At 26.9% G+C, this 16,143-nt stretch overlaps 1 protein-coding gene across 3 annotated transcripts; it reads right to left on the reverse strand.

The window, feature by feature from the left end:
• Positions 1–104: 104 nt before the first annotated feature.
• LOC109805389 (putative leucine-rich repeat receptor-like protein kinase At2g19210) lies at positions 105–15,402 on the reverse strand. 3 transcript variants are annotated; one of them, XM_083065108.1, is made up of 14 exons: positions 15,177–15,402; positions 6,377–6,661; positions 5,690–6,227; positions 5,132–5,613; positions 4,884–5,022; positions 4,711–4,782; positions 4,466–4,537; positions 4,293–4,373; positions 1,975–2,135; positions 1,624–1,835; positions 1,417–1,543; positions 1,217–1,285; positions 932–1,121; positions 105–840 (listed from the first exon to the last, which is right to left on the reverse strand). In XM_083065108.1, the coding sequence occupies exons 2-14, from the start codon at positions 6,471–6,473 to the stop codon at positions 426–428; spliced, it is 2,655 nt and encodes an 884-aa protein (XP_082921234.1). In that variant the 5' UTR covers positions 6,474–6,661; positions 15,177–15,402; the 3' UTR covers positions 105–425. The 3 variants fall into 3 exon arrangements, with proteins under 3 accessions (XP_082921234.1, XP_082921235.1, XP_082921233.1); XM_083065109.1 differs by having other exon boundaries at positions 1,624–1,883; positions 5,690–6,167; positions 15,177–15,398; XM_083065107.1 differs by having other exon boundaries at positions 1,624–1,883; positions 15,177–15,398.
• Between the last annotated feature and the right edge of the window lie 741 nt (positions 15,403–16,143).

Below are 16,143 nucleotides of genomic sequence, written 5' to 3' on the forward strand. Positions count from 1 at the left end.
TAAATTTGTCCCCAAACTGAGATTCACATGGAGGACAACTGAGCAAGCGTAGCATTTATAGAAACAAATATGGGCGAGAAAAAGAAAGAACATAGTAAAGCACCTACTGTCCAACTTCTTATGCAACATTGCTTTAATTACTTTTTATTACAAAATTATAGGTATTATTCTTCTAATCTTGGGACTTGGGTAAGCTTTTTACCTAGCCAGGTGTTTAAATTTGCACCCTACACTATGATTACCAATCCCAAGTCCCAAACACATTCACAGGGAGGACAACAAGTGTAGCGTTTATAGAAATAAGTATCATCAATAGGAAAAAAAACAAGCAAATTAAGTAAAGCACCCACTTACCAACTTCTTCTGCGTGCAACATCACTTCCCCTTGATTTCATTAACTTATTCTTCTTATTTTGGGCAACCATTTACCTAGCTAGGGGCATGGATTCGGTGTCCAGAATATTCACGCTGACCGATTCAACCGAATACCTGGCATCAGCACCACTTTTATTTTTTGTTCGAGATAATTCGGTTGCTAAAGCCTCCTTTAGTTCAACCACTATCACACTCGTCATTGGCCTTTCGTTGGGATTTAGAGATACACAAGCCATTGCTATTTCCACTGCTTTCCAAGCTGAGTTGATATCAAAATCTCCTCCTAACCTTGAGTCAACAATGCCCTTGATATCCCCTTTCGCAATCCAAGAGTTAACCCTTTCACTTATGTGACCCTTTTCTTGATTCCTTGCCATTACTGGTAGATTTGTGATTATTTCCAAAAGAACTACTCCAAAGCTATAAACATCACTTTTCTCTGTTAATCTACTGGATATGGAGTAGCTGCAAGACAAATCATGTAGCCAATTTAATCCATTTTCTGTCATATATTTTGACAGAAAATGATGGATAGGACAATAATTGAAGTACTTACTGAGGGTCCAGGTAACCTAGAGTACCAGCAACAACAGTTGACACATGAGATCCCCCATCCCTTGGGATAATTTTGGATAGACCAAAATCAGATAATTTTGCTTGAAAGTTTTCATTCAACAATATGTTTGTAGATTTTACGTCTCTGTGGATTATAGATGGCTTGCAACCATTTTGCAGATACTCCAATCCTGATATTAGATTTATGACAAACAAAAACATTGAAAATGGGAAAGAGAAGTTAACAAAAGTGTCAAAACACATAATTTGAAGTTTACTCTCTAACCTGAGGCTGCATCCAAAGCTATACGAAGTCTGTCTTCCCAGCTCAAGAATTTTGATTTGCTGTGTTTACCTGCACGAACAACTTCTCTAACTTTCTATACGTGTTGGTTTGTGTTGACTAGAAGTCACTCATACGAACTACTTGGAAATTGATTAGCAAATTTTTAACAATAAATTAATTAATTTTATTTGGGAACTAACCAGAGAGATGTTCTTGTAAGTTTCCGTTAGCCATGTACTCATATATGAGACCCTTATTGGTTTCTTCATTACAATAACCAACTAGGGAGGTCAAATTTTTGTGGTGAACTCTCATTAGAATTTTAACCTTGAAATCAAAATCACAACCATATTAATATACTTCTTGGGTGAGTTCAAAAACCTAATGTAAAGTGATTAAACAATTACCTCTGATTGAAATTGTTGATAACCACGAATAGACGAAGGGGAAAGCATTTTCACCGCTACCGGAGTGTCATCGATATAGCCCAGATAAACTGTTCCAAATCCTCCTTTACCAACAGTTGTATTGAAATTGTTGGTGATTTTACGGACATCAGAGTATGAATATATTTGTTTTTTGGGTTTTCCTATTGATCCATCTTGCTGTGTGTATTGTCCTGAAATTTCATTTTCATCCCTTTCTACCATCAAAGATGTTAATTTTTCTACAATAGTTTTGAAAATTAACATGTTAGGAATAAATATTTTTGACAATCATCAATAAAAATTACGAATCTTTTATGATTGCAGCTTTACCTTTTGATTTTCTCCTTTTAAGTGTCCATAATATTGCCACGGCCACGGCCACGAGAAGAATCAATACCCCTGTTATTGATGCTACTAAGGGCGTAACGATGTTCTTCTTTTTCTTCTCATTGCATTGACCAGATTCACATAGATATGGATTTTGGTCCACACTAGCATGGAAATCACAGAAGATATATGTTTAAGTTTAAGTAAACCTTCATTTCATCAATAATTTTAATAGATACTTCAATTCATTTTGTTTGTGCCTAGAATCCCTAGATATTCGGTGGTTCAAATTTTGCCAATTGGAAAACATATAGGTCACACAGTTGTTTTTAATGAAAAGTGTTTTGTTTTTCATTTCTTTTGTAAAATCTTATTTTTTTAAAAGATTTTCAGTTTGATTCAATTTTTCCTTTAAAGGTAAAGCGTCTTAGAAAAAGTTGGACCAAGGTCACATTTGAATCAACGGTATAAAGAATTTAACTCAATTAGTTGAAGGGATTTAACTCAATTAGCTATGTGTGAGTGTATAAATTTCCCAAATATTTGTATTCGATTTTCATAGATAAGAAAAATTAATCAACAGTTTAATTAAGTGTTTCTTAAATAAGTGTTTTATCATGTATATAAGTTTTCTTCGTGAGAAAATGGGAACCAACTATTTTAACATAGGTATTGAGTTATTTTCATAAGTTATCACTGAATGATACTGATTTCACATTCATTTTTTAAAACTCTTACCGGCGATTGATTGAGGTAGGATATTAAATTAATGGGTCATTGGATGAATTAAACCACATGAATGGATATTGTTGTAATATAAATAATTGTGTATATAGTATATATTAAATTTGTTACTAAGCAGAAGAAAAAAAAAATATAATCTGTAACTTATATAACAAATGTTCAGCAAATCTTAGTGGTTATACTTGCTGCTACTATGCATGGTTTCATGACCCAATCCTATTAATCGAATTTATTGTAATTTCACTTCTAGGATGTGAAATTAGGGATGGGAAAAGAATTCCATCATGTAGATATCTAAGAATAAATCTGTCATGAATTATAAATAAGTAATTAAATGAATACGTTTAATAATGAAGTGAAGATTTCGCACGAGTATTATAAATATATATATATATATATATATATATATATATATATATATATAATGGGGTTATAATTATATTGGTGTAACTTTTACTATGTATTATACTGCTCAATAATTTTATATTAAATGTGAATTTTGTAAATCCAACCGTTAATTGAAAGTTCATATATATCTCTGAGATCATATATACAAAATTTTATATTAATCCAAGATGATTTGATACTTCATTTTTATAAAAAAAAATTACATAATATATTCATTTTAAAATACACTAAAATATGAACACTTTGATTACTTTCAAGTTGTTGTTCAATTTTAATAAAAATTTTTGATATACATGATCTCAGAGATATGAACTTCAATCTAACGGTTGGATTTACAAAATTCACAATTAATATAAAGTTATTGAGCGGTGTAATACTTAGTAAAAGTTACACCGGTATAATTATAACCCCTATATATTATAATTATTTATTTTTAATAAAAATATGTTACAAAATTATTTTTTAATATAAATATATTTTTATTATCATTTATTTTTGTTTTATTTTATTTCTTATTTTTTATTTAAAATTTTACATTGTAACAAATATTTACAAATACAAGTATATATAGAGAGAGAGGAGGGATCCACTTCATGCGTAAGTTTATCTGAATTTACTCTACTTAATAACTTATGTTATACATTAAATTTCAATGATTTAATACACAGATAGTCTACACAAAAAAAAAAATTTAATACACAGATAGTCTACAAAAAAAATTTTAAAAAAAATTGATACTTCGTTTATTAATTCAAATTGTCAGATAATTATAAAAATATTTTATAAATTAATTTGAAATAATGAAATGAAATATCAAATAATTTTTAATTTTTTTAAAATTTATAAATTTAATTTATGTATTAAGAATTTTTAAGAATCGTTAAAATTTAATATAGAATATGAATTATTAAGTGAAGTAAGTCTACGTATACTTATTTTAAGTAAGTGGCTCCTCATATATGTGTGTATGTAAAAAGTATATATATATATATATATATATATATATATATATATATATATATATATATATATATATATATATATATATATATATATATATATATATGTAAAAAGTTTATGCACCAGATTTGTGCTGCTATAACTAATTAATAACTACCACGGTAAATAACCATAATATTGTATTTGAGAATTTTTAGTTGGATTCGTACCTTAATATGAGGGAACCTTCCTTAGATTTTTCAACAAGTGCAGAGGGAATTGAACCAGAGAAGTTATTCTTCTCCAAGTTTCTGCCACAACACGAAGACTAATAATATATCCTTTTCTATTTTCTGATACAGAGGATCACATAGTTGTTCCAGTAATTGACGAAGTAACTTACAAGATCTTCAAGTGTTGTAATTGAGACAGGAAATCAGGAACTTCCTCGTTTAAGTTATTGTTGGATAAATCCCTGGAAAACAAATAACTTGGCCCTTTTAAGTATTTTTTAAATCTAAGACGCATACAAAAACACATCTTGACACATAAGTATGGAACATAGCAGAAAGAATCATTTAGATGTTTTTTCTGGTGTCATCATTTATTGGACCAGGTAAAATATATATAAAAAAAAAAAAATCTCACAACTTCTCCAACATGGTGAGGTTTGAAATTGAAGGGTCTATCTTTCCTGACAATCCACTTGAAGATAAATTCCTGTTTTGCACAACCAATGATTATATATATATATATATATATATGTGTGTTATCATTCAGTTTTATAAAGCTATAATATTAATTTGAGAAGCATGGCTTACAAAGTTGTGATTCTTGGGGATTCATTTCCGCGATAGGTACAGTTCAGACCATCCCACAAGAAGTCTTCCGGGAGGCATGGATCACCTTGCCAATCTTTTTCTACCCCATAAACTGACATGATGGTGCTAATCGCATGGACTTTGTTTTTCCAAGTAAAAAAATAAGGTTAAAGGTAGTTAAGATCGTGTATAATAGTGTAAACCAAAGAAATGGATTTAAAACTGAGAAACCATATTTTGGTGCTTACCATCTCCTTGGAATGTATCTGGTTGCTTGAAGTCTAATAGTCTGTAAATTTCAATGGCACTGATGATGGGAGGCAGGGTTGAATTTTTTGTTTTCTCAAGTGAAAATTTAATTTCTTCCCCGCTGATGGCTGACGTTGTAAATATAGTGTTGACACCCAGGTACAGAGGAGAAAAATTTTGATACCACGGCTTTCCATTCAGGGTGATGTTGAATTCTCTTGTCTGATTTGTGGCCAATTCTTGAATCTCCGTGAAGTGCAAGTAAACATAGAATTGATCAGTTGAATCTGGCTCCCAGCTTATCACCAATGGAGCATTAACATTTGCTGGTGTAACTGCTGTGCTCATGACAATAGCTGCTGGCTGGTAATTATTCTGGCGTAAAGAATCATCAGGAATCGAAGCACTTAGTCGAGTCCAATTTTGGTCAGAGTTACAGTCATAGGCATACCAGAAACGATCATAAACATCGTACTTGTACCTGTGACAAGAAATAAGTCCAATATAATTAATCACTCTTTGAATGCGAAAGATTTAATCAAAAATTATAACTTTACCTGTAGGCTGTGTTTGAACCTAAATCGCATCGGCTGTAACGGAAAGTTTCGAGTGATCCAAATTCAGTGACGTAAGTTTGACTGTCCAAAGTTCTCAGTTCTATGGCTGATATAAATGGTGTCCCAGTACCCGTGTCAACCAGACAGATTTGTATGTAATCGAGAGGAGGTACATGTATGATCTCCTTGTCATCCTCAATGGATGCATTGCGTATAATCATTGTGTCCCACCAGTTAGCCCCGAGAAGAAGATCAAACTGAGGTAACCTATTCAGGCCATCATAATTTCCATACAAGAAACAGGCCCGAATCAGATATCTAGATCCTTTTGCAATGTTTATTTTGTAGCAGTTCCTTTTTCCTTCCGGGAAGCTTCTCACATTCCACAGGTGTTTGTAACTGTGACTTTTGAGTTCAGATCCTATTGACTTAATTTCACCAGTACTTGTGAAATTTGCATCTGAAGTATAATTTATGCCTGTTAAGGGCTCAATATAGTTCACATCTGTAGAAGCTCCGCAATCTATGCTGATGAATCCTAAAACATTAAATGAAAATGCATATATATGCATGGGACTCGATGGCTTCAGCTGAAGTGTTATTAACTAATGATATAATGAAGTTCTTAGTCCAAAAAAAAAAGAAAGAAAGAAAGATACAAGTTGAAGTTTTGGTTTATCCTCAAACCTGGTTGACCCTGAGCTTGAATAAGTAGAGCACCTAGAAAAGCAACGAATAAGAAAGTGATGGACATTCTATAGGATGACAGATATATGAGCGCCATGTTGTTACTTTGACTTGAAAGGGAATCGTGCTTAGGCAGCGTAATCAATGTGTCAACATGGTGATGGAGGTGATTATAATCGTTTTTTAGCTCTAATTATTGTTGGTCCCTTCACTTTCCATATTTAAGTTTGCTTATTCATTCTTCCTTGCAACATTGTCAGAGCATCCATTTGCTTAGAAAAATCCCTGTCAAGGTAAATTGAACTTAAAGGGCACTACAAGAAATTTATTATATAGAACAGAATCACTATACTGACTACTTTTAAAATGGAACAAAATCAATCTCCATTGTCATTATATATACAAGTGGAAAAAAGACACCACATGTTTCCGTTAATTGAGAGAAAATAACAAATATATTTTGATAGTTTGTACAATTATTAGAAATTATATATAGTTATTAAAAGTAAAATAAAAAAGATAAAGTGGATACTGATCAATAAGGGAATCTCTTTTATTATTAGTATAAATTATTATTATAGATATCTTATATTTATTCAAATATTAGTTTTGATATTTTAAAATTTATATTAATACCTTGTGATATTAGCATTATATAAACATATAAAAAAATGTTATTTTTTTTAATCTCTAAAATGAATTAAAGTGTCACTAAAGTTATATTTCAATGAAAGACTGAAAAATAAGTTTGCAATCTTGTTTTGATTAAACACTAAGTCATTAAATTATACTGATAGAGAACAAAACTAACTATCTAGTTATATTCTTCTATTAGAGACTACAAAATTGGTTCTATTTCTCTTACCATTAGAGACTAAGAAACTGGTATCTAAAATGCGATAATAGTGACTGAAAATTCAGTTTCTAACTATATTTCAAGTTGAAACCAGAAAATTAGTCTCTAATCTTAACTCAACCTGAGACCAACTCTAAAATTGGATAACAGTGATTGAAATCTGTCTCTAATATAGTTAATTAAAACAGAAATATTTGTCTGATTAAATAAGTAAAAATATTATTTTAAGACTATTAGTGACTGAAAATTTTATTTTTAGTCACATTTCATATTTTATGTCCATTTCGAAGCAGTCTCTAAATGGGTCTCTAGTGACTAAGTATTTTCGGTCTCTAATGAATTTCTTGAAGTGTATCATATATACTAATATTACTGACTTTTATAATCAGTAACTAAAATTTCATATTAAAAATAATTGTTGATTAATTGATAATATATACATGCTTTTTATTAAACTCTTAATTTAATTATCTTTTATAATTTTAATTTCATTATTTTAGTTTTATTGTTATAAAGTATTGATCAAATTGACATTCTCACACCCTTTAATAAGATAAATTGAACAACTCAAATATTTTTATTTAAATTTAACCTTATAAAAATTTTATTTTATTTCTTTATCTATTGAAATTTCAGCTGGAATTTGAACTTTAAAAAAAATTCAACCAAAATTTATCTCCCTTTAAAATTTACCAACAATTTTTTTTTCATTTTTTAAGTATCTTATACGGTGTTATTAAACTTAGTTTGTTATAGTTGATGTATTAAATTATTTGTTCGATCAATGAATAAATAAATATATAGAAAGATAAATTTAATTTAAATACACTGATAGTATAAATTTTTATATTGTCAAGTACGTTAAAATTGTTAACCTAAAAAAAATAGGTTAAATTATATTTTTGTCTCTTTATTTAATTTTAAAATTTAATTTAGTCTCATTATTTTTAAACGGTTCAATTTGATGTTTAAACTTTCAAAAAATGTTCACTACTGTTGGCCTTCCCCCCAAATTGACAATATTTTGTGATTGTAATTAAGAGATACCAGTTAATTAAAGAGAGAGGAGAAGGAATACGGAATACAACACGATAAAATTATGTAAATTAGACATTTTTAAAATACATTATATTATAGAAGAAATGTCAATAATCTTTGCATGTCCTAAATAAGCAATTTTCATGAAAATTGTGACGTTCAATGATAAATGTACTTTAGAATATTACTAATATTTTCTCATTAACATTCTTTTTTTCTTAAAAGTATTTATTAATCAATAACCTTCGTAAGGTTTCTTTAAGTATTTTTCACATGCTTTAATTATTTTTTATTTATTTATCTCCTCGTGATTTAATTAGAGTTGGTGATCTAAGCCATCTAATTTCTAAAACCATGAGGGAGGCTACCCATTATTTAAAATTTCCTAGACAAATAAACTGTAATTTAAAGTTGGCTTTCAATTTGATTTCAAGGAAATTCAAGTACAAAGATTTGAAAGGAAAAGTTCCACATTATGATATACTTCTTTCTTGCACATGTTTGTCCCTATTTTTTTATTATAGAATTCCTAGTTTATTATGTTGTTATTTTTTGTATTTTTTTTTTGTAACACCCCTTAGATTTAAAGTTTTAGTGGCTCCACTCCATATATTGGCTATTCATTGTATTGTGAGTCCTTAGTTCTCGACTGGAGGGGACACCAAAGACCTTTACCCTTCCATTTCATGACACTTCACATGTGATACTTCACACAACTCTTCATTAGTTAAAACCCTCCGTGGATAGCCCTTTTTTGTATGTCCATCCAATTTTAGGATTGATCGACAACTGACCCGACAAACCAACATAAGACCATTTAATGTGTTTTGTTCTCACTCGCACACTTCCTAAAAAACTTTCTAAAAGGTCATTTATCCCTAAATTACTCCAAGTCAAGCACGCTTAATTATGGAACTCTTATGTGATGAGTTACCGAAAAGCAGATGCATCTTGTTGGTATTGGTAATACAAATTAATTTCTTTAAATTATCATTATTTGCATGGTCTCACACATCTACAATTTATATGGATCTTCTCATTCTGATGTAAACTAATTACAAACCATCATATAAAGATATAACTTTTAATAAATAATATTTTTTTTTGTTAAATTATACTTTTGGTCTCTCTATTTAATTTTAGGATTCAATTTAGTCCTATAATTTTTTTTAAAATGGTAGTTAATGTTGTCATTCCGTCCAAATGACATTAACGATGTTAGTGAAATCGGGTGAAAAAGTAACATTGAACATTTTTTACAATTTAGAGGACTAAATTAAATATTTTAAAAATAGTGGGACCAAATTAAACATTTTAAAAAAAGTGAGACCAAGTTAAACAATAATTAACAAAATAACTTATACCTATGTGAAATATTAAAATAAGTGTTTAGAATATTAGATAAATTTTTATTCCATTTGGTCTCTCTATTTTTTGAAGTATCAATTTGGTTCTACTATTTTTAAATGATTCAATTTGGTCCTTTAATTTAAAAAAAATGTTTAGTTTTACCCTTTCATCCAATTTCATGAATGTCGTTAATGTCAATTTAGATAGAAGAACAACATTGATCATTTTTAAAATAATTAGAGGACTAATTGAATCCTAAAAGTAAATAAAGGGACCAAAAGTATAATTTAACCAAAAAATTATTATTTATTAAAAGTTATATCTAAAATGGTTTTTAATTAATTCACATATAATGATGTATAAAAATTAATATATATATATATATATATATATATATTTGTGTGTGTGTGTGTGTGTTTGTGTGTGTGTATGTCTGTGTGTGTGTATGTCTGTGTGTGTGTATAAATGTTACTCTTTCATCTAATTTCATTAATTTGGACGAAAGGACAACATTGACCATTTTGTTAAAAAAAATTAAAGAATCAAATTGAATCCTAAAAATAAATAGAGGACTAAAAATATAATTTAACCAAAAATTATTATTTATTAAAAGTTATATATATAATGGTTTTTAATTAGTTCACATATAACGATGTATAAAAATTAATATATATATATATATATAGAGAGAGAGAGAGAGAGAGAGAGATTGAGAGAGAGGAAGGTTTAATTCAATGATTAGATCATTAAAATTTGATCTAGAACATGAATTGAAAGTGAGAGGAAAATTAAATGATATCGGTAAAACTTTTACCAACTATTATACTACTTAATAACTATATATTAAAAATGAATTTTCTCAATCCAATTGTTGAATTATAACTTCATACCACCTTGTATGTTTATAACAATTTTTATTAAAATTGAATAATAATTGAAAGGTAATCAAATTGCTTATATATATTTTTATTTTGAAATGTTTATAATACATCAATTTTAATTTATATGAATGAGGTATTAAATCATTTTGAATTAATATAAAATTTTATATATATGATCTAGGAGAAAATAACTTTCAATCTGATAGTAAGTTTTGAAAAATAATCATTTAATTAAAAGTTATTAAGTAGTATAATAGTTAATAAAAGTTACCATTTAATTTCACACGTACATATTGTGTTAATAAAATTTTAAAAGTAAATAAATAACATATAGAGTAAATTACATTCTCCTTTCGAGAGAAATACAAATATTACTCTATTTTTCCTATTATGTTGAAAATTATAACCTCCTCTACTGATAGATTCCAAAATATATTTACTCATTTTTTTATTTTTGCTATTTAAGTTTTGTTACAAAAATTTATTACTAAAATGTTCTTTATACTAACATCTCCTTATGAATATAAATATTACATTACTCTCTTTTCTTGTGTTAAAATAAGTTCTTTATTCCCTTAATAAATACAAATATGCTTACAAATATGTTATACTTTAACAATTTATTTCATGTTTTACATATTTAATTATAATTTTAAAAATTATTATAAATTTATAAATTTTAATTATATAATTAAGAGAAATATTTTTAATTATTATTTTTCACAAAATATTTTTAATGTTATCAAAAATAAAAATGATATGCATACAGGTATAATAAAATCAAACAAAAATATTAAGATAATATTTAATTAATATAGATAGTGTAATGCATTTATAAATATAAAAAATAAACTAGTGTTTTGTGATAAATATTACTTATCATATTTAATAAATACAATAATAAAATATGTATATATTAAACATAATTTTTAAACGAATATATTTAAATTAAAAATTTATTATTAAATAAAATATAATTATTACATGATTTAATACGTGTGTGAGAGAGTTAATTTGTGTGTGTATATATATATAATGCATATATAATTTATTTATGATTTTAATAAATTAATTTAAATTTAATTATATATTTTAAAAATTTTAATGAAGTAAATTATGGACAATCAACTAAAAATATTTTAACATATATTTTAATAAAAAATTATATTTTAAAATTTTATAATGAATATTCTTTAATCATATTAAATACTCAAAATTATATATTTTAATATAATAAGAGGGTGATAAAATATAATATTCACAATTTTAAGAGATAAAATATAACTTATTCTATATTTTAAATTCGAATGAAAGTGTGATACTTGCATCTTTCGAGAGTGAAAGGTAATTTTCAGCGTTAAGTTAATTAAATTAAATTATATATTTTAACAATATGAAGAGATAGATTGTAATATTTTTATCTCTCAGAGAAGAGTAATATAATTGTATATATATTAAATTAAAATTTCTTAATGAGTAAATCAAACTTACAAATTTTTGCAAAATTTGAAAAGTATATGTTACTTCATTATATAGATTCACATTAATGTATAATTTTTTTTTATAAATATTTTTCAATTTGAATTGACGTAAAGAGGTATTAGATAATTTTAAAATTTTGTAAAAATTTTGCAGACTTTATCTTTTCATTAAAAACTTTTAATTTAATAGTTAAATCATTGAAATTTGATGTAAATTATTAATTATTGAGTGAAGTAACTCTTGTTGATCAAGTTCAAGATGAAAGTGCGACTTGTGGTTTGTTTTGTGTTCTGAGCCTCTTGATATATAACCGTGCAACTTGTATCTTGTCTTATGTGTTTTAAGTTTTGTTGCTTGTGTGTTTTGTGTTTGGTAAATAATTTAATCTTTTATCTCTATCTAAATGATGATTGATAAAGAAGATAAGTTTTAAAATTGTTTTGTAAAGAGAAATGATATGAAAATTTGAGATATTAAGTTTTCACTTAAAATAATCGATTATTTTAAGCAATAATCGATTATTTGCTCTATTTTTCAGTAATCTGAAGAGTTATTGTTGTTGTTGTAATAATTGATTATTCAGCAAAATAATCGATTATTTCATAAACAAGTTTATGGAATAATTGATTATCACTCAATATAATTGATTAAATTATTCTTGGTTGATTTCTAGAATTACTAAGAACAAAATAATTGATTATTTCTATCAGAAAGCTTATATATATATATATATATATATATATATATATATATATATTCATATTTAGAATAGAGAGACTTTTGAATATCTTTGTGATATCTTTTACGAAAACACTCTCTAAAATACATTTTCTCTTTTTAAGAAAAGGATCTTTGACCTTGTGGTAACCTCAATGAAGATTTCAAGAATTAAATTGATCATCATCTTCATGGAGTGAAAGGTTAAGTTATATGGTTGATTCACTTATTCTGATTAGTTATGTACATCAAGTGAATTCGTTTATTAATTCTATGTATTAATTGTTTTCTTAAGTATGTTTCTTAAGAATGGAGAATCTTGTGGTGGAGTATTACAAGTAGGTGCTTCTTGGGGTTTAAAAGGTGATTTCTTTAATACTCCTTCCGTTTTTTATTCATAGTCGTTTAAGATTTTGCATGGGACTTAAGGAAATGATTGATATTTTAGTTTTCAAAAATATTTATTACTTACTTTCCTATTCTACCCCTTAATTTTTTTTATAGTATTTCGTTGGAAACATATTGCCCTTTGAAATGCAACATTAACTTCACATAGGTGGTTGGAGAAAAAATAGGTAGACATTAGAAATAAATAGAACCATTCACTATTATAATTTCTCTTATTGCATGCGACTTTTCCTGCGAATTTTTCATAAAAAAAAATTCGCAGGAAACGTTGTTCCTACAAATTTTTTTCTGCAAAATTTTATCTACAAGTAATATCCTCATAGATAATATATTTTTATGAATTTTAAAATTCGCAGGAAATTTTTCTGCAAAATTTATTGCGAAAAAAATTCGCAAGAAAGTTTCCTGTAAAAAAAAATTGCAAGAAAGTTTCCTGCAAAAAAAATTTCGCAGGAAAGTTTCCTGTGAATTTTTTCACAAGAAATTTTGCAAGAATATTTTCTAAGAAAAAAATTAAAGAAATTAATATAAATTCTATCAATAAATTTTCAACTTTGAAATGCTCAAAATGAATTTATCTGAAGCATTTGTTTTCATGCCTCCAACATGTGATACATAATCTTTTAAATTCTAAGATTGTAGATTATAAGTCTAACAATCAACCATACAAATCAACTTGTAAGGTAAGTGTTTCCCCAACTTATATACTCTTTAATTGTTTTATTTTCAATAGATGTGGGACTTGAAGTTTTTCTTAAATATTAAACTTATAAATTTAAACTTTTTTTATTTTTCCTTCGAATTAAAATTTGCAGGAAAATCCGCAGGAAAAGTTACCTACAAAATTTTTCTACCATTTAGTAAACATTACTTGCGAATTTCTTTTTACAAAAAAATTTGTAAGAAACAAAATAAAATTCTTACAATATTTTCTGTAAACTTTTACCATGAAAAAAAATTTCTATGATTATTAAAATTGTAGCAAAATTTGTAAGAAATATCTGTAAATTATTTTCCACAAATAAATTCGCAAAAAATTTATGCGAATATTTTTTTTGCAGGAAAATTCGCAAAAAATTTATGCGAATATTTTTTTGCAAGAAAATTCGTAAAAAAAATTCTGCAAATATTTTTTTACAGGAAAATTCGCAAGAAAATGACACTTTTCTAGTAGTGATTGTTCAATAAACATACATTAATTATCAAGGGTAAAAATGAGACAAAAAAATTAATAAGTCATTGATTTTAGTAAAATGACAATGAAAAAAAATGACAAATTCTGACAAAATGACTATGAATAAAAAACGGAGGAAGTAGTGTATAAGTGTATTGCATGTGATATTGTGATTGTCAAACTTTTGATGATATTAAAGATTAGTGAAAAATCTCAATCGGATTGATTGGGGACTGGACATAGGTCACAAGTGAATGTGACTAAACCAATATAAATTGGTTGTGCATTCTTCTTTCTCTATACTTTAATTTGCATTCTTGTATTTCTATTTTCATGCTAGTTGTTATGTATTGTGATATATACATTGCATTAATAATTAAATGAATTTAGACTTGCATTGAAACTATCCTATATATAAACTATAGATCAACACATTTCCTTGAAAATATTTAGAAAAAAAAATTAAATCAAGATAGCTAGTAAGAAATTTTGATAAACCAAATCATCCCTCTTCTTGGTTAGGCTAACTTTTCTAACAATTGATATCAAAAATTATTTTTGAATATATATATATATAATATATTCTTGTATGTGTATATACGAGAAGGAATTTTTTTATTGCAAGAATAGATCTACCTAAACTTACTCCTAGAGTAAAAAGATCTCTCTTTATATATATATAGACACACACATCAGTATTAGGAAATCTTATTGTCAGGATGTAAACGCCCCTTTAAAGTGAGGAATACTATGCCTGGAGCATGGAAGAAAAAGTCAATAATATTATGCTACCTACAGGCTACAACAGAGGTATCTAAAGTCCTGAACTAAAATGAAGGCCATAACATAATCTTGCAGTCATGCACGTATGTGTTTAGAGTAAAAGTAACCCACCGTGTTTTGTTGTTGGATGCGAGCTGGGATGTTTGTGGCTATTTTCCAGGTTGGTCCAGGTCCAGAATCTCCAGATCGTCTGCTCGCTCGAGTGTAACTTATGTTTTGGTACTCCATCCATGGCCACGAGAAGCATTAATTTAACATGGTAATTCCCGTGATGTGGAAAATGTCGTATGTAGACTATTCCTACCATACAAGAAACAGACAACGACTATTGACTAGCTGGGCTGAGAGATTGTGATTTTGGCAAACAGACGATGACCATAAACCTGGGCCAAATAAATGTCTTTTTGCCAAGACTTAGCTTCCAACGTCCTCAGCCACAAGCTTTTAATCGGGACAAAACCTAGTATTAAATTAGTAAAATGACACTTGGCGTAGTGTATTCATTAGGGGGCCATGCCTCCCCCAAAGTTTTTAGGAACTTTATATATATATATATAATTACAAAAATTATTTTTATTTAATATACTAACAAAAATTAGCATAAATGTTCATATAGTTTAAAGTTATTTATTTTCAATTAATAATATTAAGTCATGACAAAAATTATAAAAAAAAAAGTTATTTATTTATTAATTATTAATAATTTTAAGTTAGAGCATGAAGAGCTTTAATTAAAAAATATTTAATCATTTAAAGAATATTAAAAAATAATATTTAGTCATTTTTTCTATATTATTAATTTTTTAATAGAAACTTTTTTGTCAATAACGCACTTTTAAGTTTTTTATTTTAATGACACAAACTATTGCAATTGATTTAATAACAATTTTATACATTAACTATTTCATTATAAGTTTATATAGTATGCCTTGAATTTATGGATTTCTCTTGCATGCAGATTTTTCATGTGAAGTTTTTCATACATATTTTTTTGTCAAATTTTTTTTTTCGAAAAACTTCTCCAAATTTTACTATAATTTTGACAAAATATTGGTTATTTTTTTAAAATTTATTAAAT

This window comes from Cajanus cajan, chromosome 10 (assembly GCF_000230855.2).
Source record: "Cajanus cajan strain Asha chromosome 10, NIPB_CcT2T_4, whole genome shotgun sequence".
NCBI lineage: Eukaryota > Viridiplantae > Streptophyta > Magnoliopsida > Fabales > Fabaceae > Cajanus > Cajanus cajan.

Bases quoted from the DNA above. Each gene is read 5' to 3' on its own strand.
- LOC109805389 (XM_083065107.1), bottom strand. From the start codon at position 6,473: ATGGCGCTCATATATCTGTCATCCTATAGAATGTCCATCACTTTCTTA. The intron at 4,538-4,710 runs GTGAGATTTTTT...TTTGTTTTCCAG, and splicing joins CTCACCATGTTGGAGAAGTT to GGATTTATCCAACAATAACT. The intron at 1,122-1,216 runs GTTAGAGAGTAA...ATCTAATATCAG, and splicing joins AGCTTTGGATGCAGCCTCAG to GATTGGAGTATCTGCAAAAT.